We start from the raw sequence: 25,941 nt of genomic DNA on the forward strand, positions 1-25,941 counted from the left end.
TTTGACGCACTCAGATCTACTTTGCCTGACCAGAAAGGTATGTTATCCCAATCAGGCACGGATCAAAGTGTAACACGAGAGGAGAAGTCTCCTTTGAGACTGTCAATCTCGGCATGATTTTGACAACATCCGCTATGGAAAACCAGAAGAGGTGGAGCAGGACGAAGCTTCGAAAGTGCCGTGTCTTACTTACCAGCTCACCCTGCCTCAGTTCACTGATGACACGCAGTTTGAGGTGAAGTGAAATTTCGAATCGACCAAAAGTTGAATGAGCCAGCCGAATAATGTGCAAGGGCAGGACCGGGGAGGAATGAGTGTAGTATATAGGAGATGTTACCAGCTCAGGTTGTTCCTGAGAAAAGGACCGACCCGAAGGGGGGATGGTCGACGGCGGGAAGGTCCCGAGAGCGAAAGAAGGGAAGAAAGAAGACAAGCAAGGGAAAGGAAGAGGCTCTTTTAATAGTCTGGATATTTTGAAGCGTCCTTGGCGACGCTGAGAGAGGGTGAGGCAGAACACTCTATAGAAGTTTCCGTAGTGAATATTGTCAGCCAGAAGCGAACCATTCACCACCACGATTCTGCCGGAACACCAGCAAGAATCAAGCGGAGTTGGATTAGAAAGGCATTGTCATATGATCTCGGCAGCTCGGGAATGTGTGGACGCAATGGGAGAAGAAATGCATTCAACAAGGGTATATTGAGTGCCTTGACAATAAATTGGAGGAGGAAAGAGAGAAAGCTCAAAGGCTCGATTGAAATATTTTAATCAGAGTGGAGTCGCCTGCAAGGCTGTTGTGCTTGGCAAGGCTGTATTGTCAGCCTCGTCAGCTCAGGGAGACCATGCACGTCGTACGGGAAAATCAATGCTCAGGATAGGAGATCGCGGGTAATGTGTCTAGCTGGCCTACGTCCTAGCTGATTGGTCCTAGTTTCCGAATGCCCTTTCCTTTTCATACCATCAGACGGTCTGCATATCCATGACCTTAGTAGAGGCCTTAGAGGCCTTCGACAATTGCGTTGCATCCTCTCAGTGAACACCTGAAGTTTAGGGCGCGACTGATGCCCTGCTCTCCTGTTTGCTTGCCGCCATCGACTAGGATGATGTCTGACAGCCATATACGTTCCAATAGGCGAGAAGGCGGCATACAGCGGCGTTTGGTGTCCCTGAAAAGACTCCAACCATCAGATCTGCTGGGGTCAGCTCACTTCTTTGCGTCGAGTAAGATCGGAGTCTCTCAACTCCATCAATAGATAGTTCCTCAAAATCGTCTTTCAACCAGTTCTTTATCCACCTGTGGCTTCCCGGTAGATGGCGATAGCCTTATTACTTCCCACAGTAACAAACCTTTCGGCCTTCTGTCTCTCAACACTGGTCTCACCCTTAGGTAGCCACTTAACGCACCATAGACCTTTGTCGCTCTCGCCATGTGTCGCAACACAAACTCTTCGCTCGATATCCCACACTTTAAGCTTACCATCCAGACCTCCACTCAAGATGTACTGACCACTGTGATTCCAGTCCAGGTCCGTGATCCACGCTGCATGCCCACTAAGATTGGCAACCTGTTCGCCCGACGTAGGATCATAGAGGGAGATGATTCGTGCGTCACCTGCTGCTGCAAGTAGAGTGGAACCGGGAGAAAATTTGACGGCACGCACGGGGTTGATGAGTCCGGGAAGCGAGTGCAGCAGGCGCGATGTAGCGGTGGAGAACAGATAGATTCCCCCAGACTCATGGCCGCTGGCAATGAATCGACCATCTGGTGACTTTCCCGGTGAAGAACGGCGCGTCAGTATGCTTGTCCCGCTGCCAGCCGATCCAACGGCTGCCAAGTAATGAGATCCTTACCATGTCGAGAGACATGCCGAAGCTTCCTTTCGTCTCAAAGTCCCTGATCTTCTCTCGGCTCGCGGCATCTTCCAGATTCCATACATTCACTCGCCCGTCGTGAGTTGTCCCGGCGACGAACTTTCCATCAGTGGACAAAGACACAGCCCAGACCTCCCCTGCGTTCTTCTTGGGACCGACATCAATATCCCCATCGTCCTTCCACTTTCCCTCCTCGTATTTCCATACTCTGACCTCACCACCAAAGCCGACGCTCACTGCTCTCGTGCCAGTCTCGCGGTCCGTAGTAATGTGGTGGCAACCGAGTTTATGCGCGTCTTTGAGCACCTGAGCGATGGGAAAGCCATCTTCGGTAGCAGAGTGGATTTTAATCGAGGATTCGCCGGAGCCTGTGAGGATTTGGGTCCGAGTTACAGCGAGTGCAAAAATATCTGTGGCGTGGGCTGTACAATGTAGTGTTAGTCGCGGGCTTTGAGGGCATTGAGGGGATAGATATTACCTTCATCGATTGAATGCAAGGCGAGATACTGTTTTGACTTAACTCAATGTCAGTTGACACAACTCCACACACAAAGAGTATCTGGTTACTGACCATGTCGAATACGCCGACGCATTGTACAGCAGCTTCAATAGGACGAGTTGATCAGAATAGCATAAAGAAAGAGGCAGAGACTCAAACTGCCATGTAGGTTAAACCCAAGGGGCTTCTTGTTGACATTGTACAAATTATCATTTGAAATGACGTAATTTTACAGAGTTCCGCACGTTGACAATGCAACCATATTGTAGGAGTCACTGGTCAGATACCGCCTCCTTCTATACCACGCCTCAAACTTAGCTTATTGCCCACCACTCTGAACTGCCTCTTCTCAGCTCGACCTTCCCCGATGCACACAAAAAGGCCCTCTCCACTGTGTGTTGCACGCAAGGCCTTGTTCATGTCCAACTTCGATCACGTTTTATCCCAGCTGAATCCATATGTCTGTTGAATGCTCCAGTCTTCAGGGCTTTCCTGCGTCTGATGCCATCCGTGCCGAATGGTGCTTGGTGGGATCGGATTTGAAAGGGAGAAGTGGCAATGGACAGAGCATCTCTGAGGCAGGCATGCGCGCCGCTCCTTTGTGCTGAAGCGCGGAGAACACATGGACTCGATCATGCGCCAGCCATACATGCATTGTCCCCTCTCTCTCTCTCCACTCGGAAGCTGCTCTTCAATCGCTTTAACTTTTGGTCTGCTCTGACGCCTTGGCCGTTTCGCTCGCTTCTGCATCTCGTTGTTTCCAACTCTCATAGATTTCTGAGGCCTCAGTCAGTATATTTAACAGTCATCGGGTGTGCTAGACTATCCTGCAACACAATATGGACACAATGTATGAGCCTTCTTCGGCCTCCCGCAGCCGGGGCATTGGTTGACGGCTTTTACATCCTTCAGGGCCTTCCCAGCCAGTTGTCGATGTCTCTTTTTCATATGTGACGTTTTCTTCTTGGGAACTGCCCGCAGGATACCCTCCCAAATGTCGGAAATGAGTCCGGGGATACTTGTTGCGATTGAGGGTATTGCGATGGAAGCGGAGATGAGGTTTCGAAATGGCCATGCTGGAACCGAGGCTGACAGGGTGCCTGTGCCCCTCCGGAGGAAGATCTGTGAAAGCTGCGGACTGTTGAATGCAGCAGCCAGGGCCATAGTTGCGGCACTGCTGCGTCTCTGTAAAGAGCTGTTGTAACTTTGTAGATCAATGCTTCACGAGAATCTTTGGCGAGCTACGCACTCTCGGAGCTAGCTCCTCCTGGTTAGCGTTTAGTGAACCAGGGACAATACACAGAGTAGCGACAAAACCGGGTACGCGCCAGTTTAGCCTTCCTTGAAGTGACGCCCCCCTTGTCCCTTTTGCCCTTGGCACGAGACAAAAAGGGGGTCCTTCTTTCAATGCTGGCAAGATCGTCTGGGGAAATTGTTTCGTCGCAGGCAGTCGCAACTCCCTCTTTTTCTCGTGCACAACCCATTTCCTTCATCCATCTTGCCTCCATCTGTGCGTCGACCCAGGTTCGTTCTGTTCATCGCATTAGGACCCTTGAAGTCTCTACAGTCGGACAGACACGATGACTATGGCAATGAATCAACCTAACGCGGTTTTCCCACGTTCACATGTGGGTTTCGATTCCATCACCCAACAGATCGAGAAGAAGCTGTTGAAGAGAGGTTTCCAATTCAACGTTATCTGTGTTGGTAAGGGTTGCCGAAGACTCATATGGACTCAAATGCTCACTGTCTTCAGGCCAAACTGGACTGGGGAAATCAACCCTCATTAACACGATCTTCGCGAGCCACCTCATAGACTCGAAAGGCCGCCTTCGACCGGATGAACCAACACGATCCACTACAGAAATCCAAACCGTCTCGCACAGTCAGTCAATATATCCTCAGCTGTGATGGAAACAGGCCACTGATCAGTTTGCAGTCATTGAAGAGAATGGCGTGAGGCTACGATTGAACATTGTCGATACCCCTGGCTATGGTGATCTAGTCAACAACGATCGTTGGTAGGTGCTGCCCATCCATAACTGTTGAGGGAGTCTTAGTAGACGTTGACTGACTTTCTCTAGCTGGGATCCCATCGTGAAATACATCAAAGACCAGCACTCTGCCTACCTCCGAAAAGAACTGACCGCTCAGCGAGAACGCTACATTCAAGACACCCGCATCCATTGCTGCCTCTTCTTCATTCAGCCCTCTGGCCATGCTCTGAAACCCATTGACATTGTGGTTCTGAAGAAGCTCTCTGACGTCGTCAACGTGGTCCCCGTCATTGCCAAAGCGGATTCCCTCACCCTTGAGGAACGCAGAGCTTTCAAGGAGCGGATCAAGGAAGAGTTTGCTTTCCATAACCTGAAGATGTACCCATATGACAACGAAGAGCTGGATGATGAGGAAAGAGCCACCAATGCCACCATCAAGGACATTATCCCGTTTGCAGTTGTCGGCAGCGAAAAGTCGATTATTGTTAATGGCAAGCAGGTTCGTGGCCGACAGAACAAATGGGGCATCATCAACGTCGAGGACGAGAATCACTGCGAATTTGTGTACCTTCGAAACTTCCTTACTCGCACTCACCTTCAGGACCTCATCGAAACCACCAGCCAGATCCACTACGAGACCTTCAGAGCCAAGCAATTGTTGGCCCTGAAGGAGAGCAGCGCTGCAAGCGGCATGGCTGGCAGCAGACCAATCAGTCCTGCGGCTGACCGAGAATTGAGCAGGGGCTCACAACGCATGACGATGAACGGGTATTAGGAGATTTGCACATATGAAGCATCCAAGCAAGGGGAGGGGGATGGGGATGGATTTGACAAAAGCAATGGTTGAGCTTGAGCGATTGCCATATCCTTTTCTTGTCACCTGAAACTCTATTCTAATGTAGCGTCTATGCAGAGAGCGGGCCTTTCGTCTTTGAGCTGGGGTATAAACTAATTCTCATGACTCTTCATCATCGCCGTGGTTTCCGAATGCAAACTCCGTGTGCAAACAGTTTCCTCCCTTGCCGTTTGTCGAATCAAGCTGAGGCATCTGTAGCAAGATCTTTCATCACCCATTCGTCAAGTTCCTTGAATGTGGCATCGAGGTCGTCGTTGATTATGACCTTGTCGTTCTTGCCCTCGATCTTACAATACTCCATCTCGTTTTTGGCTTGGGCCAGACGCTTCTGAATTGCGTCTTCACTGGTGTCGCCGCGGCCACGTAGTCTTTGTTCCAGAACCTCGATGCTTGGTGGTTGGATGAAGCAGATCCTCGGGTTCAGCTGGCTCTTCTTCAACTGCTTGACGCCTTCCATCTCGATGTCAAATATACATATCCTCTTGCCAGGAGCTATGCTGCCATCGATGCTCTTGCCTTTTCCCTCGGCGACGTCTTGAACAGCCTTCTTCGAGGAGCCGTAGTAGTTCCCTCCGAATCTGGCGTGCTCCTCAAAGGCATTTTCTGCTATCATTGACTCGAATTTGTCTGGGGTGATGAAGTGATAGTGAACGCCATCTTCTTCACCAGGTCGTGGCTTTCGAGTAGTGTGTGAGACACTGAAGCCGAAGAGATCGGGATGTTTCGCGAAGAGTCGCTTTATAAGGGTACTTTTGCCAGTGCCCGAAGGCCCGGAGAATACAATGGGTCTTGGCTCGTCTGTTGGGGCAGAGGCAGCCATAGCCGCACCACGACTTGAGTATTGAAAGACCAGCCTCAGCTTGGGCTGTAAGCAGTTCTGGGGTCTTAGAAATAGCGAGGCTACTCTTCTTGACATCAAGAGATTGCGGCGCAGTGGGAAAGAGAAGGCATATCGACAGTCAAAGCGGTGAAAAAAAGAACCAATGGAGAATATTGGATCTGCGGTCTTGGCAGGGGTTAGAACGAGGGGGCATCCTTGGAGAATCCCTCCTTGCCCTCTCTGGCCCCTCCAACTTGTCTCTATTGCGACTTGCAAAAGACACTTAATCTGAATCGTCGTACCAGTATCTTCAGGCCATTCTCGCAATGGATTCGCCACAAGTCCTCGACCCATCAGACGACGCTCTCGTGCAATTGCCTCAATCTCAAGGAGGCGATACAGGTGACCCTCGTGAAGATGCCTCACACGGCGTTGTCGGAATGGTGCCGGGTAGCGATGGCAAAACGCGTCCGAGGCGTCCACGCGTAAGTGCCCGTCCAATCTGGCATGCTTGATAGAATAGACGAGCGCTTTATTACAGGACTTGGCATAAATCAATGTGTGCTAATGGGCTCTGTAGGGTCGTCACGCAAAAGATCCGTTGGCAAAATCCATAGCCATCAAGTGTCAGAGATTGGAAGATCTCGAAGCCCAACTACAGGAGCATTTGGCCGATCCGGCCACTGACCGTGAACACACCACTCTGGAATTTGACTTCCCTGTCACCGCCGCCTTTATGGTGGCTGCGAGGGAGCCCCTTGGGAAAGGAGATCTAGGTGAAAAAAGGACGCCGTACACGTACAGCTTATTCAACAAGACCGCAATCACTGTCATCGATGCTTTGCACACGATCGAAGACCCCAAGGAACGGGTGATCATGCAGAAAGGTATCAGCAAAACACTCGTCGAAGCATGTCAAAACGTGGATGGATATCGCTACAGCTTCCACAATCACTGGATCAGTCGAGAAGACCAAGCAAGCAGATTTTCATACTGTGAGTCTCTTCACCACGAAACTTTGTGCCAAAAACATGTTCTTCCTTGGCACAAGTTTTCAATCGCTAATTACTACCCCAGACTGCAATGACTCCGTGCTCAACAAGGGTCGGGCTGCTAACGAGGGCGTTTCTAAGATCAAAGCTGGTGTCAAGGTTCGCAAACCAGTTTATGATTGCCACGGGTTGATCTCTATCAAATTCTCCGTGACAAAGAACAAGTTAGAACTCCACTACAAACACATTCCGCTTCACAAGACTTTCGAAGAAAGGGCTCCCAATCCTCGCAATGGCTCAAAGCGCAAGCGTCTACTAGAAATCTTTCATCCAGAAAGGCTCCCGAAACAGAAAAGGAGAAAGTCAGATGAACCTAAACCCCCGCGATCTAAGAGGTCTGCTGCAGAGCCAGTTCCAAAGGCAGGCGAAGGGTCAACCGCGCCACAAAGAGAGAATAGTTTGGCACCGTTATTCGATTTTCTGGGCAGGCTTGAAGAAGATAAGTCTGGGCCAGATACAACAGAACCACCAACCACTGACGTCGACGTCGACGTCGTCAAGGACCGCGGTCCCGACAGCGGAAGCAGACGCAAGAAGAAAACGGTTCCCGGTACGTTTATTTGGAACATCGCAGACTCGCAGAAACAGAAGCGCGCCCCAAAGAGGTCTCAGACTGCTCTCGTCGTTACAGCGGCCCTTGCACCTCCTCCCGCTACGGCGGCTCCGGCAGATATGATTCCTCCAAGCGATGGCCCAACAGTGACATCGGTATCTTCGACCGAATTAGAGCTGCGAGCAAGGCTAGAGCAGGCCGAGCAAAAAATTCGCGATCTGGAAGCTGAAAAGCAACAGCAGGCAAGAGTACCCGCAGAAAGGCCTAGTGCTCTGCTCAAGGAACCACAGGGGCCACGGCCTCCACCCCTAGCCACGGCTTATCCTGCTCTTCCACCTAATACATACTTCCCTCCGCCGCATTTCCCATATCCCTCGGCTTCCCTACAATGGAGCTACGCTCCTCATCCTTATCACTACCCTTACCCTTATCCACCAGGATGGTCATCCAGTCTGCCCTTCCCCAACCCTTCGCCAGGGACCGCTCCAGGTGCAACCCATCCTGATGCGTATCACTACCAATCGCAACCTCTGCCTCCACTTGGGCAGCAGCGGCCTCGATCAAACCCATCACCAACATACGGCTTCGTTCCCAGTCCCATAGACCCGATGGACCCTGTTAGAATGAGGATCAGATCATACATTGGCCCTTCTCAACCTCACGCCATCCCTGATTCCAGCTCTGTTTCTCGCGTCGAACCACGTGCAGAGACTCAGGCTACGGCCCAATCTACTCGATCTCCATCACAGCGCCAAACTGAGAGGAGTTCCCGTGCACCTTCCGAACCGGCGCCAGAGCCATCGGATAGAAATGCAACAGCACCAGAACCGTCGGACGGAAAAGCCTCCGTGGTAGCCCTTGCAGAATTAGCCGAACCGGAGGCTAGAGAAGCAACGCCGGTCCCGACGAGCACCACGCCAGTGTCGCGGGCGGCAGTTCCAGATCCGAACTCCACCGAACTCTCGGCAGGAACTGAGCAAGACTCGAGCACAGTCGCGGCCCTTTCGGCACCATAGGAGGGTGTGAACTGACACCTTCGGTACCGTACCTCTGGAAGTTGTCTAGGGTTGTTAGGAAGCGTACGGTAATGACTTTCCTTGCCGAAGCAATCGAGATAAATACCTAGGAGATATTGGATCCATGACGTTATCTTTATGACATTCGTTTCACCATTTCCTTGCACGAGGCAACAACTGGAGGCATCATGGCAAAAGCTCGTTGCACACACACGCACGCGCATATCATGGGTCACGGAGTCACGAGTGTATCATCATGAACACTTTGTCGCTGGCTGGCTGGCTGCCTGCCTTGGCTCCACTGCCGTTTGGGTCATATTTTTTTGCTGTATCACGGTATATGTAGTTAGTAATAGTATATGTATACTCTCTTTTTCCTGGCTGTTCCTTTTGCCAACCGGCCCAGGCTGTCAAACAATGTCTTGCACTACCCAGACCAGCTCAGTTCGTTTGCATGGGGACTATACGGTACTTAAGCAACAGGCGAGTACGACGACACACTTCCTACCACTGGCCTGGGAGGGAGAAGAACGAAAGAATTAATCATAAATGGTAATAAGATAAACGTTCTACTTTGGGCGGCCGTTATTAAATAGACCAGCATATTGACCTTTATTTCACCTACTCCTTACTTACCGAGTGTTTCTAGCTATAAAAAGGCTAGTATAGCTACTTTTGCAATAACTTACCTCCTGCTATAGTTTATGAGAGGTTAGTAAATAGTGTAGAGAAAGACCAAAGCATTTTACAGTGTTTCAGCAGCCAAACCAGAAGACAACTTTAAGACGTCTTCAAATCGCTCTCTCTGAGAAAGTGTCGACGGCTACATATGATCTATCTGATGTCTCTAGAAATCATGCCCTTCTGTTTGAGCCCCATGGCAGTCTATAAATGTTCGTGTATGGTTTGTTTCTCATGCGGCTCATTTAAGCCCATTGAGTCTCCCAATGTCCAGATCATCTCCAAGGTAAGATTGGTGAACTTCCAGACATTACCGGAGTCACTGTGTACTCTCCTAAAAGACGAATAATAATAACCTCCTTCCATGAAATGCTCGGACAAATCATGCTCGCTTCTGCCATGTGTTGCGAAGCAAGCATACCGGCCATGAGCGATATCGTCAGAATCAAAAAATATGGTAAAATTGGTCGCAATGTGCTATTATTGGCCGATCAGAATGTGCGAGGAGTCAAATAGTGCCGAGGGACATACCAGCATACGCTTAAAGCGGGACTCAGCAATCATGCCGAATTTTGCGAGGCCTTCTCTTCCATGATGCGTGCCAAATGGGTATGTTACCACGCAATCTTCGGTGAAGAGGTTCGCCCAGTCTTCAGCTACTTTCAAGTCCATCATAGTTGAATCCAGCGTATATGCATAAGTGTTGCACAGATCAACAATGCGTTGTCGCTCGTACAAGTATAACATCCTGTCTTGGGGAGTCTTCTGCACGACTAAAGGGGAGTTCTTTTGTTCCGAGATTCTATCTGGCTTGGCTAGTATCTCCTCATTTTGATCGAGGTTGAAGTATTTTCTCTGACGTTCGAGGGGCTTAGGATAGGAAAGAGGATGGTCGACCGAAGAAAGCGCAGGAATTGAGATTGAACCCATGACAACCGGGTTTAGAATCGACGATGATATACCCTGACGCTTCCGAGAGCAGCTGCGGCTTCTTGGACTTTTATAGGCTTCGGTCGAATATGACTCGGGAATAACACGCCAACTCGCACTCACCTAGGTTTCAAAATAGATTCCAGACTCACTCTTGCTACGGTTGGACTGCTCTGTCGCTGTCTCGAATCCAAAACCCACCTCTGCGGATGAGAGAGACAACGGATAATCGGGCTACCCAGGTTATCCTACTGGATAATGCTCAAAATTGAGTTTGGACCGAGTGTGGGGTTCCCCATGGGCCTCCATTCTCTACTCCCGGTTTTGATGTGCTACTGTGGCAGAACTCACATTGATCAACGTGCAAAGGAGCGTAATGGGAGCTGTGGGAGGCTCTGATACGCACATGAAATGAGCTCCGCACTTCGTAGTCTGCCAGCCATACGTGTAGAGCCTCCGCAATTGTCAAGCTGGAATTCTCTCGGCTCAGGGTATGGCATCCATGCGAAGTATACACCAACCGTGGTTGAAAGCGCCAAAACTTGATGAAAGCTTGACGTGTCTATACATCAAGGGGATTAACGTCAACCAGCTTTATTGCCGGACATGTTCCCTTCGGACCTATGTATAAAGAGCCATTCCTTCCTCGGCCACCGCAGCAGTGGCCCTCCTTCCAAAACACTCACTAAACAACAATCTGTTACCGACATGGCGAACGTAAGAAAACCGTTCCTGGGTCTTGAAGGCCGTTCTCTGTCCTGGGCCATCACATTATGTGCAGGCAGCGCCTTCCTGCTCTTTGGCTACGACCAGGGAGTCCTGGGCTCGATTATCTCCAGGAGCGATTTCCTTGGAGCTCTGGGGATTTCCCCTGACGATCCCGACACATTGTCGACAGTTGTATCGATCTATGACATTGGGGTGAGCCTCCGGAGCGCGGCGCGAGATTTCTATTTGAAAATGCTGACGGACGCTAACGAGCCTAGAATATGGTCGGATGTCTTGCTGCTGCGATCTGGGGCGGCAGATATGGCCGCAGGGCAGCGATTACCTTCGGTTGCATTATCACAATCATAGGAGCGGCACTCCAGGCATCGAGCTATTCTGTTGCGCAGATCATTGTGGCTCGTATAATCACTGGCATTGGCAACGGAGTTAACACAGCGATCGTCCCAACTTGGGTGGCAGAAACTGCAAAAAGCGAACACCGTGGAAAGCTCATCGCCACTCAACTGACCACTGCCATCTTGGGCATCGTGGTAAGTAGCACCCACCGCTGGGATGGATGCATTTTTTGACGGACGTTCCGAGATCGCTTATTGGATCAACTATGGTTTCTTCCATCTCCACGGCCAGGTCGTTTGGCGGTTTCCCATTGCGTTTCAGATTGTCTTCGTGATGTTCACGCTAGCCGGTCTGCCCTTCTTACCAGAGAGTAAGTTTTCCCTACTCCCACTAAGTTCTTGTCAACAGGTCGGACATCGGTTGTATCGAAAACATTGCCAGGAATAAGACATTTGTCTCAGATTCCGTTCCAACTTCCAATAAAAGATACTAACTCGCTGGAAACAATAGGTCCACGTTACTTGTACTTCAAGGATCGTGTTGAAGAGGGCAATGTCGTGCTATCAGCCTTGAAAGCTCAACCTATCGAAAGTTCGATCGTGCAAGCCGAGGCAGCGGAGATTCTGACTGCGATCGAAATGGAGAACAGTCTGGGAAAAGCCAGTATCAAGGACATCTTCCTCAACCGGTCGGGTGATCAAATCCTGAAGAGGCTGATATTGGTCGTTGTGATTCAGGTGCTACAAGAGATGACTGGGGTGAGTCGATCTATCCTGACGTTCAAACTATGTGCTAACCAGGGAAGACACAAATCGTGGTCTACTACAGCTCTTCGATATTTATCACCTTGGGCATCGAAAATGGTCTGGCTCTCATCCTCGGCGGTATTGTCTCAATTGCCTTCCTCCTGGGATCGATCCTAGGCGTCATCCTCATCGACAGAATTGGCCGCAAGAAGTTACTAATCTCCGGCACCGTCCCCATGTTTGTGCTCTATATTTTGTACATGGTCATGGTTAAGAATGGCGGCAGAGCTCAGTTGTGGGTTGCGTTTGGTGCAACTTGTGCAATCATGTTCGCTTTCGGTTGGAGCTGGCTCTCAACGTATTTTTTTTTTGCTTTCCTGTGCTGTTGGACATCGCTGACCATCGTTCCAGAGCTTGGGTTTACGGTCCAGAATTGGTGCCAGTCCGATACCGACATGTCGGGGGTGCTTTGAACGGTACGTTCTTTGATTCTATTCCCCAGATCCTGCTGACTACCTTCATTCAGCATTTTCGAACTGGACCTTTGCCTTCGTTACAGGTAAGTTGACGTCCAACCTCAAGCGAGCCGGCGCTTACACCTATCCAGTCAAGATTGCGCCAATTGGAATCGCGAATCTAGGTTGGAAATTCTACATTATCTTCATCGTCATGACCTTCATCCAATTGCCGGTTGGTATGTAGATATCCATAAATGGTCGAACATAACTGACTTTTTCAGTCTGGCTGTTCTATCCTGAGACAAAAGGATTGTCTTTGGAAGAGATCGACGGACTGTTTGTCAAGGATGGAGAGGCAACTGAAATGCTCGCCGAAGCTAGTGAAAAGAGGCATCAGCTTGAAATCAAAGATACAGGTTATGCCCACGAAGAAGTATCGCCGTCGTCGTGATCGATACCATTCCACCGGGAAGTAGAGCTATACGCGAGCCGTTCAATATGAGATATGCAACTATGTGATCTCCCTGGCAAGATGAGGCCTAAACACGGGTTTTGTTAGGATATACTCTGATCTAGATGGTGCTCGCATTCGATGGAAAATAACCAGTTTAATTTTGCACTATAGTCAGCGATTGTGATCCCTTGCGTTTTTAGGCTGTTTAGGCCAACCCAGACTGCGAATTTAGGTTTGTTCCAGTGCTCTCAGGCCCCAGTAGGTTTGGAATGATAGGCGGCAAGTGCCTGACGGGCTAGATACGGGGGTGTGAACTTTGAGAAAGAAGCCGCTTGCCAACCCCTTCCACGCAACCTTTTCACTTGAAAAAAAAAAAAAAAAAGAATACAGGCCATTCTCAAATCAACTTGCCCTCTCTCTCTTCAACTCCCTTTGCACCCTCTCTTCTACTCGACTTTGGACTATATTTTTCGATGTCTATCAACGGCGGAACTCTCAATCGCAAGAGAGTATATGACTCGCCCTCGGCTTCAACGGTGAAGCTCGCGAAGAAGAGAATCCGATCAGAGCAAGCATGTAATCATTGCAGAGCTTTGCGGAGAAAGGTGCGTCATTTCGTCGCCTCTACCCTGGTCCAAATATTTACCGCTGAATTTGGCCCGAAAATGGTTTCGAGTGCAACGCTGTTGGAATTGTAGTCCGGGTCTCGGGTAGCTGCCAGGCTTGTGGCGACCTCGAAACGCAGCATAGACAAATCAACTAGCAAGTGGAGGAGGCTCTGAGCGAACAACATTAGAAAGTCCGGGCATGTTGAGATCGAAGCCTTGCTGACCGAGATACTAAAGTGCGACGCCCGCAGTCCATGCGGAGCTTGTCAAGACGAGAATCTCCATTGTACGTATGAGGGTGTGGCCCACCCTTCTGAACGATTGACACTTGCAAAAGCCGTCAAGTAAGTCGTCGCGAATTTATCGTTATGAGAGACACAATCTAGTTTCACCCCGCTTCTATTGCTCCCCATCCTCTGAACTGCGCCTACTAATGTAGCTGCAAGGAGGATTGCCTATCTCGAAGAACGCCTACGTTTATATGAAGGGTTTGGCTCGGCTACGGACAACGACGGCGCCGCCCTGCTGTACAGCACCGACGTGCTGGTGGGAACCGCTAACAAACCAGACGATGATATGGTTCGCGCGTTGCGAGGGATTAACCAACTGAGAACTGCACCGAGACATCCCGAATTCTACGGCGCCTCATCGGTCAATGTGATGATCGAGGCCGTCCAGAGGTCCGAGACCGATAAAAACGAAAATCAGGATCCAGGAAACGGCCCACCAGATATATATTCTCCCGAAAATAGGGCTCAGTTATGGTTAGACGGTGGCTCGACTTTGTCCTTCGGCAAAGCTTCCGGAGCGCTTCTACCTCCCGAGTCGGTCGCGAACGAATATATACATCGATACTTCCAGACTGCTCATCGCATTTTCCCAATTCTCAATCGAAAGCTGCTTGTCGACTCCTGCGCAGATTACTGGAATGGCCTGCCCACAGAGGGTAAGGGATACGAGTACTGGACTGCGGTCATGTATATGGCGATCGCTCTTGGGCATCAATATAGTCTGATTGATCCGGATGAAGACGTCCGGAAAAGGGCATTAGCTTCACCGCAACATGGAGAGGCATGTTTTCAACTTGCCAAGTCGACCCTGAGCGACGTGCCATTCATGGGAGGCGATATATCTGCTGTCAACAGTCTGTTGCTCGCATTTCTATGGCTGAGCAATGAGCACCGGCTTCATGAAGCATATACGGTGCTGGGTGTCGCATCACGTATTGGCTATGGCATTGGCCTCCACAGAGATTTGAGATTCGACCCCAAGCAAACAGAGCAAACACCCCATATTATCGGATGGTGCTCAAGTTTCTGGTGCTTATTTACGTACGAAAGAGAAATGGTGGCATTTCTAGGTCGCCCTTGTGCCGTCGAGGCTGGAGAGGTTGATATCAAGTCTTTCAACTTGGAGACATCCTCGGTCGACCTGCAGTACGTGGAACGAATGCGTCAATTTGCTTACGTGACTTGGGACGCCTACAACCACGTCTACTCCCTTTCATTCAAACACGCAAGCGTCACTGACCGTGGTGATGCACTTCGGAAGGCGGATAGAGCATATGAAATTTGGTTCAACAGTTGGTTCCATGACTGCACATGGGCGAAAGAGCCACATGGCCTAGTTGCGAGGCTCCGATTCCTTCACATGCGGCTGCTATTATATCGGGTTTTCCTCAATCTATTGGTTCAAAAGAGCAGAAGGAAGGAGGCGGTAGCGGAGGAATTACAGGAGCTGGCAACAACCTGCATCCATGTCGCCGCCGATATTGTTAGCCTTACGGTTCGGTCTGTCTACGTAGGAGTCCGGACCAGTGGAACCCTGCAAGGTGCCCTTTTTCATGCCATGGCATATCTGTGGAATGCCCTGGTAACTCTCCTCCTCTACGCAAGCTCTCGTTTTGCACAACAACGACTTGGACCAAAACTGAAAACCCCAATAAATATCGTCCAGGAGATAAAGAATGCAATGGAAGTTTTTGACTCTTACAAGGAAGCCGTCGCGTTCGCTCGGACAGCCTCGCAGAAGATCACAGCGCTCTTGGAGAAAATCGAACAAAATGAGACCAAGGCTTCCACAACTGCTTTGGCGCAGCGAGTAGCACCGCCTTCCACATCACCAGCATCACTCTTGGATTGGACTATTGGACCAGAGACGGACTTCCCACATTTCGACGCGTCTTTCAACGACTTCCAGACTTTCTTCAACATGGACTTGGACACGCCACTTTCTCAAAGCCAAAATCCGGACGAAGGACAAGTGCTGTGAATACGCACAGCGCTATGCAGGACCATGACGCTTGCGATTCGCAATTGTGGTCTGCAGTTAATGGTCATTCCTTGCCAACCACAGCCGACAAGCTTCAAGGAGCGCAAGGTGACATTTTGGGTTTGAGCCTATCAACATTTCAAAAGAGTCATCGCCCAAATTCTCGAAGAAATGCAATAAGCTAGCCCAGATAAAGTCTGCATAGCTGACAACTCTCCCCTGAAAATACGGTCCGGCAGGATTACTGACCAAGAGTTCTGTCACGCGCATGACTAGTGGTCCGGCTTCTTGATAAACCTGCGCTCCGCCTTTTTCGACCGCCACTTTATCCAGCTTTTGGCCTCCGAACCACTCCTCCCTAGTTCAATGCCAGTACCCCAAGCTTCCATCGCCGAGGACGCGGTTTGCATCCTTGGGAATGAAGTCCGGAGAGACAGTCTTTGCAATCCTGTTGACCAGATCTTCGATGTCAACCAAATAGGGATCTGCTGCTATGTTCAACGGTGGCTCTGGGTACAACTGCTCAAGACGCTCTGCAATCTTTCTTGAGTCCATAACCCATTCGCCGTCAGACATTTGAATGGTAGGGACTGTGTAGGGTATGCCGGCAGCATTCGGGGCAGACTGCAATCGAAGACGTGTTTCAGCAAATGTTCATGCTTTACCACAAGCACGACGCCGGGTGGAGCAATGGTCGCTCACTGTGGCTTGATCAGAGCCTCGACGTCAGGATACTCTACCCACACTGTCCGATAATTCAGTCGTTTGTAGTTCAGCAGCATTCGAGCTGGGGAACTTGTTAAGTTTATTTTCTAATGGGAGAGCGTTCTGGGGGCATTTCTCATTCTTCCATGGGTTGAGAGACCAACATCTTCGCGGTGCCCGAGTCGGCAGATCGTACAGGATGATCGGTTGGGACATGACAGGAGCATACGCAGTATCATGAACATGCGACGAGCAGCGCGTTGGAATGCATGGCAATTGTAGGTCTATGCCAGGCAATACCTAGGCTGTCAATTTGAAATCTCCCATCGCCGTTGGAGTGTTTCGACCACTGATGCGAAGCCGAACTCCAGAGGTACATAAACATCTTCTAGCTGACTAAAGCGAGCGTTCTGCGCTGGATTTACAAGCAGTCGGCACGGATCGTGCGTTGGAGCCACATGGATTAAAGTTTCAACCAAACACTAATGGAGAGATGGACGATACCTGTTTCACGCAAGCGCCCTGGCCCGCGTTTTCCTATTGATCTGACGAGTTGAACTGGCGGATCCAATAGACTCAAGGCATACATCATGCAACAGACCATGTCAGGGAAGAGCATCTTCTCAGGCTTGCCAGGCTATCCTACTGGTGGCACGGTTCGACATAGCACCACCGACACTACAGATACTACTGAATCGTGCTGGAGGGGCTTTGTCGAGGGAGGTTCCAGATGCTGGCGTAGACGTGTCACAATTTGTCATCATGAACGAAGCAGGACGAGTCGCAGCCGGTCCAGACTCCCATCTCGCTGGCTAAAGCATGCTAATTGTTCGTGGACGGCTTTGGTCTACCATTCTGTGGTAAACGGTTCGGTGGAACGAACGAAGACAATAATATATCGTCCCCTGAAGGGAACAATTACAGCCCAGATGGCTCTCGGCTGATGCAGCATTGACATTGGGACTGCGCGAAAGCCATGAACGGCCACCAGGAACCCAATGCAAAGCGCGCAATGGCGGATACAACGAGGCCGACGATCACATTGTACACGGCAGCGACTCCGAATGGCATCAAGATATCAATTGCGTTGGAAGTCTTGGGCCTGGTAAGTCGACTTCTCGTCCATTTTCAGCAAGGCGAATAGCAACCGGGTTGTAATATAGCCGCCCTCAAGCGATACCACTGGATGACGCGCAGGGTCCTTCAGTCTGCCCTCGGCTCCATTCCCTAGTTTGCTCTGTTATTCCTCATTGAGGTTGCGATACCATTAACCACCCTGACTGCAGCCATACAAAGTCCATCATCTCGACCTCTCCACCAACGCCCAAAAGGACTCGTGGTTCCTCGAAATCAACCCGAACGGTCGCATCCCGGTAATCACCGATACATTATCCGACGGTTCGCCCATTCGCGTCTTCGAGTCGGGATCAATTCTCCTCTACCTAGCGGAGCGATACGACACCGGGCTCAAAATCTCATACCAGAGCGGTTCACCGGAGTACTTCGAGACGATCAGCTGGGTGTTCTGGCAAAACGCCGGGCTGGGGCCGATGCAAGGCCAGGCGAACCACTTCCGACGATACGCGCCAGAGAAGGAGCGGCTGGGGTACAGTCTGAACCGATACCAAGCCGAGACGAGACGTCTGTATGGCGTTCTCGGAGCGCACCTCGGCAGGAAGAAGTCGCCGTTCCTGGTGGGCGACAAAGCCACGATTGCCGACTTCTCCGTCTTGAGTTGGACGCTGTTTGCAGACTGGGCGGGTGTGGATATCGATGAATTTCCACTGGTGAAGAGTTGGGAGGAGCGCGTGTGTACGGTTCCCGGGGTGATCAACGGAACAGAGGTGCCGAAGCCGACGTTGAACTTGAGGCACATGTCAGCCGGACAGAGGGAGGAGTATGCGAGAAAGGCAAGCAGTTGGATTGTTCAAGATGCAGATAAACAGTAATTGGTGCCGATAGGGATCATTTTTATTCTTGTCTATGCACCGAGAAGTGTGATTTTCCAAGAACTCTCTGTGACCCGTGCCGCGTACTCGCGACGGATGCCAATATGATGAAACGCGTGATGATCATTACCAACAGAAAAACTGGGCCACAAAAGAAGCACTGTCTAGCGCACCTTGGTGGCCGTCACCCAAGCTTCCATTTCCCTTGGCGTTGCCTGCTTGTTTAAAAAAAGGATATCCGAGAGGGGAGAGTCTTGGTCCCTGTCCTTCTGGACTATCGTGGCGGATCATGAAGGCACACAGGCCTGACAAAGTGCTGTGTGGAGAGCACAGCCGGCGGTGCATAAAGATTCGTGTGTTGCTATTCAGAGGATTGATTCTCTTACACCCTGTTCGCATAAAGCGGATGCGTAAAGCGGGGCGGCTTGAGAGAGTCTCTTGAGGCTGAGCTGATTGCGCGGATTAGATCAGCCTGTCGGGCTAGATTTCGGATCAAGGTAGAGGTCAACCGTTGGGTGCTTAGATCGTCCTGAAGCGCAGGATGGTTGCAGGGTGTAGCAGAGTATCTCCCGGTCAAGCTCTGTCTCATCAGGAGAATGTCCCAAGATTTGCAGTCGCGGGCGATCGCAAACCGCCTGAAACGCACGCTTCGATGCTTCAGTCCTGTCATTGACAAACATGCTATTGACAACGGATAGGGGGCGATTCACTGAGTGCATTTCAGGGTAATCCCTCTCCACGAACTCAGATATCAGGTCGAATAGGGGGTGAGGATTTTGTTGTCCACACACTTGCCGGTTGCGAAGGACAAAGTGGTACAGACATGGGGTGAGTAATATGTGTTCTTGCATCAGGAGAGGCCTAAATAAGTCGAACGCGATTCTTAACTTTGAAATGCTTCTGCAAGACGATCATGCCGCAGGAGGTTATATTCCTCGATGAATTGATGGTAGAATTTCCAAGGACCTTAGCCGCATGCGAGTCGGGGGTGGAGGCCAGTTAGAGTAATTAAAGACACAGTCATAGTAGATCCGACTAGAAGGTAGAGTCTTGTCCAGAAGTATTATTATCTCAGTCGAGACGATAATAGGGTCCACGTCGTCAGGATAGAAATCACGGTCCATTGTCCATGTGCGTCGAGTCATGTGACTCAGTGCGAAGGGCGGAGTTGTTTCGCACAAGGCTGGTCACTCTGCACGAGGCTGCGGCGCATATCTACCGCCGAGCTGCCACGTTCACAGCCGTTAGTCCCTGCGTCTCAGAATTCCCAATCACAATTGGACCTATAACAGTCGAGAATCTCTTGTAAATGGTTGCGTCGTAACAGCCATGTAAACAGGTAGCATAATAGATATAGCTAGGTCAGAGTACATAATAGTGTATGGAGATACAAGCATATGCAGATACATCATGCATGATCCATCTCTCCTCTGGACGGCCAGCGTCTCGCCTCGTCTGCCCCTAGACGAAATTTGGATGAAATTCCTTTTTGATGCTCTTGTGATGGACATCGCTAAGCCAATATATTTCTCGAAAAAAAAATCATAAAAAGGAAAAATAAAATAAAATAAAGGGGAGTGCTTAATAACACAATCATCTTGAAATGAGGAAAGGGAAAATATAGGCCACCAAGACCGCGAAGGGACAACATAAAGGGAGAAAATAGAAGGCCTAAGTCGGGATGATGTCCTTCGGCAGATAATGGCTGAGGATGGAAGGGCTCGCGCTAGAACTGCCGCACAGTCAAGGAATTTTGTATGAAAGCGGCGCGGAGACCGTCAATGAGGCGTCAAATGTTCGGACATCGACGTGAGCTCGTAGAATTTCAAGCGCTTATTCGAGGCATAAAGCACAGAGGGCGTCGATGTGATGGCGTCGACTGGTAGGTGTTCATTGTGCGCCTGGAGACAATGCCATTGTATTGAAGATTACTTTTGCGGCACGATTCTCCTCAAGATGCCTCGAGATCCGGCAGAGATGCAATGTGTCATATGTTCTATCAGTTCAGTGGTATGTGGCACGAGCCAGCACCTCTTGTAGAAGGCGGTCGACGACGCCAGTCCCGACGAAGGTAGAATCTCTGAAAGTCTCATACTCGAGCGCTTCACGAATTTCTGTCACTTTTTGCGCGTCCCACGAAAGTCGAAAAGTGCCGTCTGGATGCTTGGTGTCAACGTTCAGCGCGTTCCATTTGTCTCTGGTGGCATCTTGCGTGAGCAAGCTGCGAATGATGGTGGAGACGTTGATATCTCTCTTCTGAACATTGCCATGTTCGAAATGCCTCTTGTAGTGAGTGGCAAACTCTCCCACGTCTTTCTCCAAGTTGACACACAATCCGCAGGCCCAGTGTTTTCTTTCTCGGATGCGGGTCTCTTCGAGGCACTCCCCATTGCCCTCGCATTTACTGTGCCGAGTACTGTGGTGTCTCTTCCAAGTTGAGGGACGGTGTGTTTGAGGATAGTCACAATGCTTGCAGCTGAATGTGGAATTCCGGTCGTGGTTTGCCGTCAGATGCTTCGCAAGTTCCTTTGGGCTCAAAAAGTCTTTGGTGCAGCCATCTTCCGGGCAAGGACACTTGAACTTCCGAATCCGAATCCGATTTGTTGTTGGTTCATGTTCTGTTATGAATGAAGGTCGAATAAGAGTATCATGCCAAAACTGTCGTTCCCCTCCGCTCGGCAAGAGCAACTCGTCCACAACGCTTGTTGAGAGAGGCATTTCAAATCCAGCTTGTGCGGCAGGAGGAGCAGCGATCTGCGTGTCTGACTGCCGCTGCATACAAGGGGCAACACGTTCTGCAAAGTGTGGATCTGTTGCACAGAATTGGAGTTCTTCCTCGCGGGTCGCCAAATAGTCCGTGGAGGTGTGCTGAATGCATCCAATAGAAGCACGGAACATGTCATCTGGCGATGACAATTGTGAAGGCATAGGTGACATTTCGTTGACATATCCAAATCCGGGCCTGGAAGAATCGTGCATTGGAACTCCAAGATTTGCCGACAACCTTCGACTGGATCGATCGGAGATGAGGCTAGGCACTCGCGATGGAGGATAGGCATACGACTGTTGTGACAGTCTTGTGCTCATATTCTGAGGTAGAAGCTGAGAATTTCCGAAATTAAGAAGTCTGAACGCGGCACAGATATCACCTTCATCTGCGTCGGTAAGTAAATGTAACGCATTGAGATATTTGGTTTGCCGCAACTTGAAGATTTTGTTCAGGTCCAGATCGAGCTCAAGCAGATGTTGAATAGACTCAACTATAGCAGGCTCTCTTTTCAGCTCTTCGTCGACATATTGTGGACCAAGGTTTGCGGGCTGGAACGGAGAGAACTGGAAGGGGTGGTCCCCAAAAGCGCCGGATCCCAAGGGCCGGCATGCCATGTAAAAAGGATCGTTCGCAAGTGAATCCATTTGCCAGCCTTGATCACCTGTAAGAGGGAGTATATTTCTTTTCAAGGTCAAGGAGAGTCGACTGAAATAGGGCTGCGCCGGCGCAGGCGTGGTGAAGACGTGGGAGATGGATCAAACGACAACGCAATAGATGCGTTGAAAAGAGTGGAACGCACAAGGCACCGTGTCGTGAATGAGAAAATGAGAGTATCTTGTCAAGCCCATCGAACACACGATTAACAGGAGAGAGTGAGGCATAGAATAGAAAAGGGGAAAATAAATCCGAGAACTTTCCTAGGTGCTGGCAGGAAACATACGACTTGAGCCTCATTCTACCCGTCTCCAACCAGTTATATCCATCATTCCAGGCAGGCCATGTAGATGCACCGGAGTGGCGGCGACAGGCCCAAAAATGCCCGAACCGAAAGCCTGGCGAGGGTGTGAGTAGACAATCCCGTGCATCGTATCCATGCAGCCAGTGTGCGCGATTCCTATGGAACCTCGTATTGAGGGGCAGGGGTGTGCAAGGTGCATTCAGCTCACCGGTTTCATTTGCACCCTGGTACAAGCGCCTTTCCATTTCGAGCCATTGGCAGGCGAGAGGGGAGGTCAGAAGGCCGCAATCCTTGACGGAGCAGGGAACAGATTGTGCAGACCCCAAACGGTGGGAAACTCCAAATGTAACTTGTCGACGGGTGAATCTGGAGGGAAAAGGTGCATTACGTTACTTGCGGCAAGTTCTGCAATGTCTGTGATGCAGGGTTCTGGATATATCTTTCAGAAAGCAAGAGACGAATTAGTTCCTCACGAAAATATTGACATGTCAGTAACAGTACCAGGGGAACCCCCCCGCCCCCAGATGTTTGCAACAGCCTACTTCGACCACGAGTCAGTTGGAGTGGATTCGCATGTCGACAAGCGCTGCTCATCCTTCGAGAGATACTGCAGCGTTGCGCCCTGGTGTTGTTGGCAGCTTCGCTTTCAAACGCGCATTGGGCGAATTCAACCCAGGGTTCTGCGCTGTAAGCGCCGTTAGGTAGCATAGCTTTTCCATTTCATCCAATCCGACCTCTGAAACTCTCCTTTGCCCCTTGGCTCGTTTGTTGGCTTCGCTTGAGTGCGGCAATTGGTGTCGCTCTCTATCGACGGAGGACGCTGAGCATTCCAGACTCGGTGAGTTCCCCGAACCTATACGGAATACTATGGCCATGCCATGGGCAGTGGCGGTCCTTGTACGGAATATTTGAATTCGTATAAAAAAAGGAGACAAGGCTGAAACCGTACCGAGTGCGTGGAAAGTCGCGGATCCGAAGTCAAAGCCGGGCCGGTGGAATTTGCCCTTTTTTTTCTTCTTCTTTGGAGTCTATTGCTGCACGACATACCATTGGCTCCGCTTGATCGGCCATAAAGTTTGTAGCCTGAAAGGATAAGGGCAGCACTTTGCCAAATGAATGCATTCGACCCTCGAAGCTGAAAGTCACCGGCGCATCTCCGGGGACCCCTTTTGGTAGGGTAGAAAAAGAAACTCCAGAGTACCACGTACTGTCAGTAGGACTTGGACTTCTCTGTATTTGCGACTGATTAGCTAAGAGCCGCAACAAATGTCAATCGACAGACGAAGTTGGATCCCACAGGACATAAGGGACCCTCGCTACCCAACATAGGCAGGTGGTTAAGCAGCTCGCAACTTATTACCCAGGGGCTTCCGTCTCGTTGGGGCTCCGCTGGTATTAGCCTAGTGAACCATAGAAGTTTATGCCCCTCGGGCTAGGCAGTCGCCTAAGTTAGTGGGTGCTTGGAGGATGATCTCCCGAAATCCTCGCTACTATTAGATGACAGACCTTAGGGTTTGTATTCCGAGGCTGGGTGGCGCCCCACGGGCCTGGGGATTGGCCCCTAGTCCGGATAACAAGGGCTGGTGGGCCGCCAACCGCGATAAGCAGATGTCTACGAGGTACTCTGTTGCGGTTGAGAGAACGCCAAAAGACACCGTCAAACACCGTGCACGCAATACCTTGGTGAAAGACATTCGACAGTTTCCTTGTGCGCAACGTACGAGAATAATCACGCAAATAGCATACTTTGGTTGAGTGATAGAAAGAGAATTGCTACTGCTGCCATCCTTAAAAAATACATTGCAACTTGAAAAGAAAGTGTCCATTCCATACCAAATACAGTTGACAACACAATCCTAGTACAGGGTATGAAGGCAATTCATATATCACACAATACCAGCCCAGAGTATAGTTACATGATTAAGTATCTTGCAACATTCTAGGGTCGGTCTAGGATGTTCCGTCCATCATAAGAACGTCGAGGTCGTGTTAGGCCGTCGAATGCAAACCGCGCACAACAGTAAAAGGTCCAAAGAATTTCCAAACAATCCGGTACCAACATACATCCTCCAGGTGCAAGGATAAAACGTTAACCAGAACATACAAGAGAAAAGCACAGCAAAGATATCCGAGAAGGACTGAAACAGGGACGATTGAAGGCGCCCAGAATCATGAAGCCGATCAAGGCTAGTACCTGTTGAGGAAATCGCTATCGGTAGTGTCGAGGAAGGTGGAAGAAGTATTGACATCAAGCTACGAGTTCGCAGGGTTAAGAACGCCATCGGAATCAGGCATGCTAAATGCATGCCGGTTACGGCCGTTGAACATCAAGGCAACCACGTCATTGAGAAGCTGCTCCGTGACAGAGGGGATGGAAATATCCGAGCCTCGATATTCGCCATATTCGAGGGCCCTTCGAATTTCCTCGCAGCTGGAGGGCTGCCAGCCAGAGGCACAATATCCCTCTTCGATGGCAATGCCGATCTCCAGACAGCGCGCTTCCCATTTGCTTTTGGTCGCTTCTTGCGAAAGCAAGCTCCGGAGAATGGTCGAAAATTTGATTTTGATGTCATCAGGTCTCGCCGCGTAGTCTTTGAAATGGCTTAGGTGGTGGTGGGCGTGAGATACATCTCTCGATAGGTGCACGCAAACAGAACAGCCCCAGTACTTCTTTTCCTTCTCACTGAGGATCGTCTTGACATATGCATCACCTTCCTTGCACTCGTGGCCGCCGCTGTGGTGTCGTGCCCATGTGGCATGCTTGTGTGTTGGTCGAAATGTACATTCTTGATTATGTTGACAGATGAATATGCAATTTTTGTCAATCTGGTTCCGGACAGGGATACTTGATCTGGTCCTTTCTGACAGCCCTTTTGTGACTCCACTGGTGAATTACATCAGAGACGCGGGCAGATGGTCTATTGTCTGTTGTTGATCGGTGATGATCTGCACCATAGCAGCTGGTTGGGTTTGGTGCGCCGTGCGAGACGCCGGCATTGGCGCCACATGAGACACTGGCAGCACCCAGTGGGGTATATGGATGAGATACAGAGGGAGTTCTTGATGCATTATTGATGGAAATCCTGGCGTTGACGCTGCTCAGAACCGGTGGCGATAAAAGTCTGTGCCGTGATGGTTCCCTGGGCAGCATGGTCCAGAGAGATACTTGCATTCATCTGCCCAGGGACAGTTGTGCCAAACCGGAGCCTGAAGTTGCCCTTCGAGTGAATCTTGGAACCCTGAAGTGTACGAATAGGTCGTAGAGGTGCTCAAACTCGTCGACGCGGACAATTGAGACGGGTTGGATGTGATGCTGGAAACTCCCGACGGATAACGCGATTCTATCCCATGGGATAGTTTCAGTGATTTCGAACGTCGACGCATCTGCCAGACACAAAGCCGCACATTCTCGTCTGCGTGGGCTATTATCCTGAGCGAGTTGAAGTAATTGGGTTTGCAAAGGTCCGAGATTTGTCTCTCATCCAATCCGATCGAGCGGAGGTCCTCATACGCTCTTTCCACTTCGTAAACCGGCAATTGTGGACCATGGCATAGGCTACCTCGCTCCATACAAGCCTGTCCAGTTTGGTTGGCTGATTCCGTCATAGGTGAAGACATAAATGCTTGAGCCGGCGATGGCGCTGGTGGCCACCTTGAAGGAGAGAAACCTTGCATGTTTGAAT

At 50.3% G+C, this 25,941-nt stretch overlaps 10 protein-coding genes across 10 annotated transcripts; 5 read left to right on the forward strand and 5 right to left on the reverse strand.

The window, feature by feature from the left end:
* Positions 1-1,284: 1,284 nt before the first annotated feature.
* Z519_03682 (uncharacterized protein) lies at positions 1,285-3,533 on the reverse strand (the record flags this gene model as incomplete). Its single annotated transcript, XM_016761429.1, has 4 exons — positions 1,285-1,767; positions 1,850-2,292; positions 2,349-2,385; positions 3,273-3,533. 4 exons carry the CDS (start codon positions 3,531-3,533, stop codon positions 1,285-1,287), a joined length of 1,224 nt encoding a protein of 407 aa, XP_016621767.1.
* Positions 3,534-3,949: 416 nt separating this feature from the next.
* Positions 3,950-5,141, forward strand: Z519_03683 (uncharacterized protein; the record flags this gene model as incomplete). The annotated part of the gene is made up of 4 exons (XM_016761430.1): positions 3,950-4,076; positions 4,126-4,254; positions 4,309-4,390; positions 4,454-5,141. 4 exons carry the CDS (start codon positions 3,950-3,952, stop codon positions 5,139-5,141), a joined length of 1,026 nt encoding a protein of 341 aa, XP_016621768.1.
* A 259-nt stretch (positions 5,142-5,400) lies between these two features.
* On the reverse strand, positions 5,401-6,042 carry Z519_03684 (guanylate kinase; the record flags this gene model as incomplete). The annotated part of the gene is made up of 1 exon (XM_016761431.1): positions 5,401-6,042. One exon carries the CDS (start codon positions 6,040-6,042, stop codon positions 5,401-5,403), a length of 642 nt encoding a protein of 213 aa, XP_016621769.1.
* Positions 6,043-6,368: 326 nt separating this feature from the next.
* Positions 6,369-8,663, forward strand: Z519_03685 (uncharacterized protein; the record flags this gene model as incomplete). Its single annotated transcript, XM_016761432.1, has 3 exons — positions 6,369-6,527; positions 6,623-7,037; positions 7,120-8,663. The coding sequence occupies 3 exons, from the start codon at positions 6,369-6,371 to the stop codon at positions 8,661-8,663; spliced, it is 2,118 nt and encodes a 705-aa protein (XP_016621770.1).
* An 885-nt stretch (positions 8,664-9,548) lies between these two features.
* Z519_03686 (uncharacterized protein) lies at positions 9,549-10,274 on the reverse strand (the record flags this gene model as incomplete). Its single annotated transcript, XM_016761433.1, has 2 exons — positions 9,549-9,821; positions 9,876-10,274. 2 exons carry the CDS (start codon positions 10,272-10,274, stop codon positions 9,549-9,551), a joined length of 672 nt encoding a protein of 223 aa, XP_016621771.1.
* Positions 10,275-10,982: 708 nt separating this feature from the next.
* Positions 10,983-12,994, forward strand: Z519_03687 (uncharacterized protein; the record flags this gene model as incomplete). Its single annotated transcript, XM_016761434.1, has 8 exons — positions 10,983-11,195; positions 11,261-11,533; positions 11,586-11,709; positions 11,850-12,097; positions 12,145-12,443; positions 12,497-12,561; positions 12,612-12,779; positions 12,825-12,994. The coding sequence occupies 8 exons, from the start codon at positions 10,983-10,985 to the stop codon at positions 12,992-12,994; spliced, it is 1,560 nt and encodes a 519-aa protein (XP_016621772.1).
* A 1,187-nt stretch (positions 12,995-14,181) lies between these two features.
* Positions 14,182-15,876, forward strand: Z519_03688 (uncharacterized protein; the record flags this gene model as incomplete). Its single annotated transcript, XM_016761435.1, has 1 exon — positions 14,182-15,876. One exon carries the CDS (start codon positions 14,182-14,184, stop codon positions 15,874-15,876), a length of 1,695 nt encoding a protein of 564 aa, XP_016621773.1.
* A 363-nt stretch (positions 15,877-16,239) lies between these two features.
* Positions 16,240-16,797, reverse strand: Z519_03689 (uncharacterized protein; the record flags this gene model as incomplete). The annotated part of the gene is made up of 2 exons (XM_016761436.1): positions 16,240-16,500; positions 16,621-16,797. The coding sequence occupies 2 exons, from the start codon at positions 16,795-16,797 to the stop codon at positions 16,240-16,242; spliced, it is 438 nt and encodes a 145-aa protein (XP_016621774.1).
* A 760-nt stretch (positions 16,798-17,557) lies between these two features.
* Positions 17,558-18,530, forward strand: Z519_03690 (uncharacterized protein; the record flags this gene model as incomplete). Its single annotated transcript, XM_016761437.1, has 2 exons — positions 17,558-17,686; positions 17,868-18,530. The coding sequence occupies 2 exons, from the start codon at positions 17,558-17,560 to the stop codon at positions 18,528-18,530; spliced, it is 792 nt and encodes a 263-aa protein (XP_016621775.1).
* A 2,004-nt stretch (positions 18,531-20,534) lies between these two features.
* On the reverse strand, positions 20,535-21,944 carry Z519_03691 (uncharacterized protein; the record flags this gene model as incomplete). Its single annotated transcript, XM_016761438.1, has 1 exon — positions 20,535-21,944. One exon carries the CDS (start codon positions 21,942-21,944, stop codon positions 20,535-20,537), a length of 1,410 nt encoding a protein of 469 aa, XP_016621776.1.
* Positions 21,945-25,941: the final 3,997 nt, after the last annotated feature.

The sequence above is a fragment of the Cladophialophora bantiana genome, assembly GCF_000835475.1.
Source record: "Cladophialophora bantiana CBS 173.52 unplaced genomic scaffold supercont1.5, whole genome shotgun sequence".
In the NCBI taxonomy this organism is placed as follows: Eukaryota; Fungi; Ascomycota; class Eurotiomycetes; order Chaetothyriales; family Herpotrichiellaceae; genus Cladophialophora; species Cladophialophora bantiana.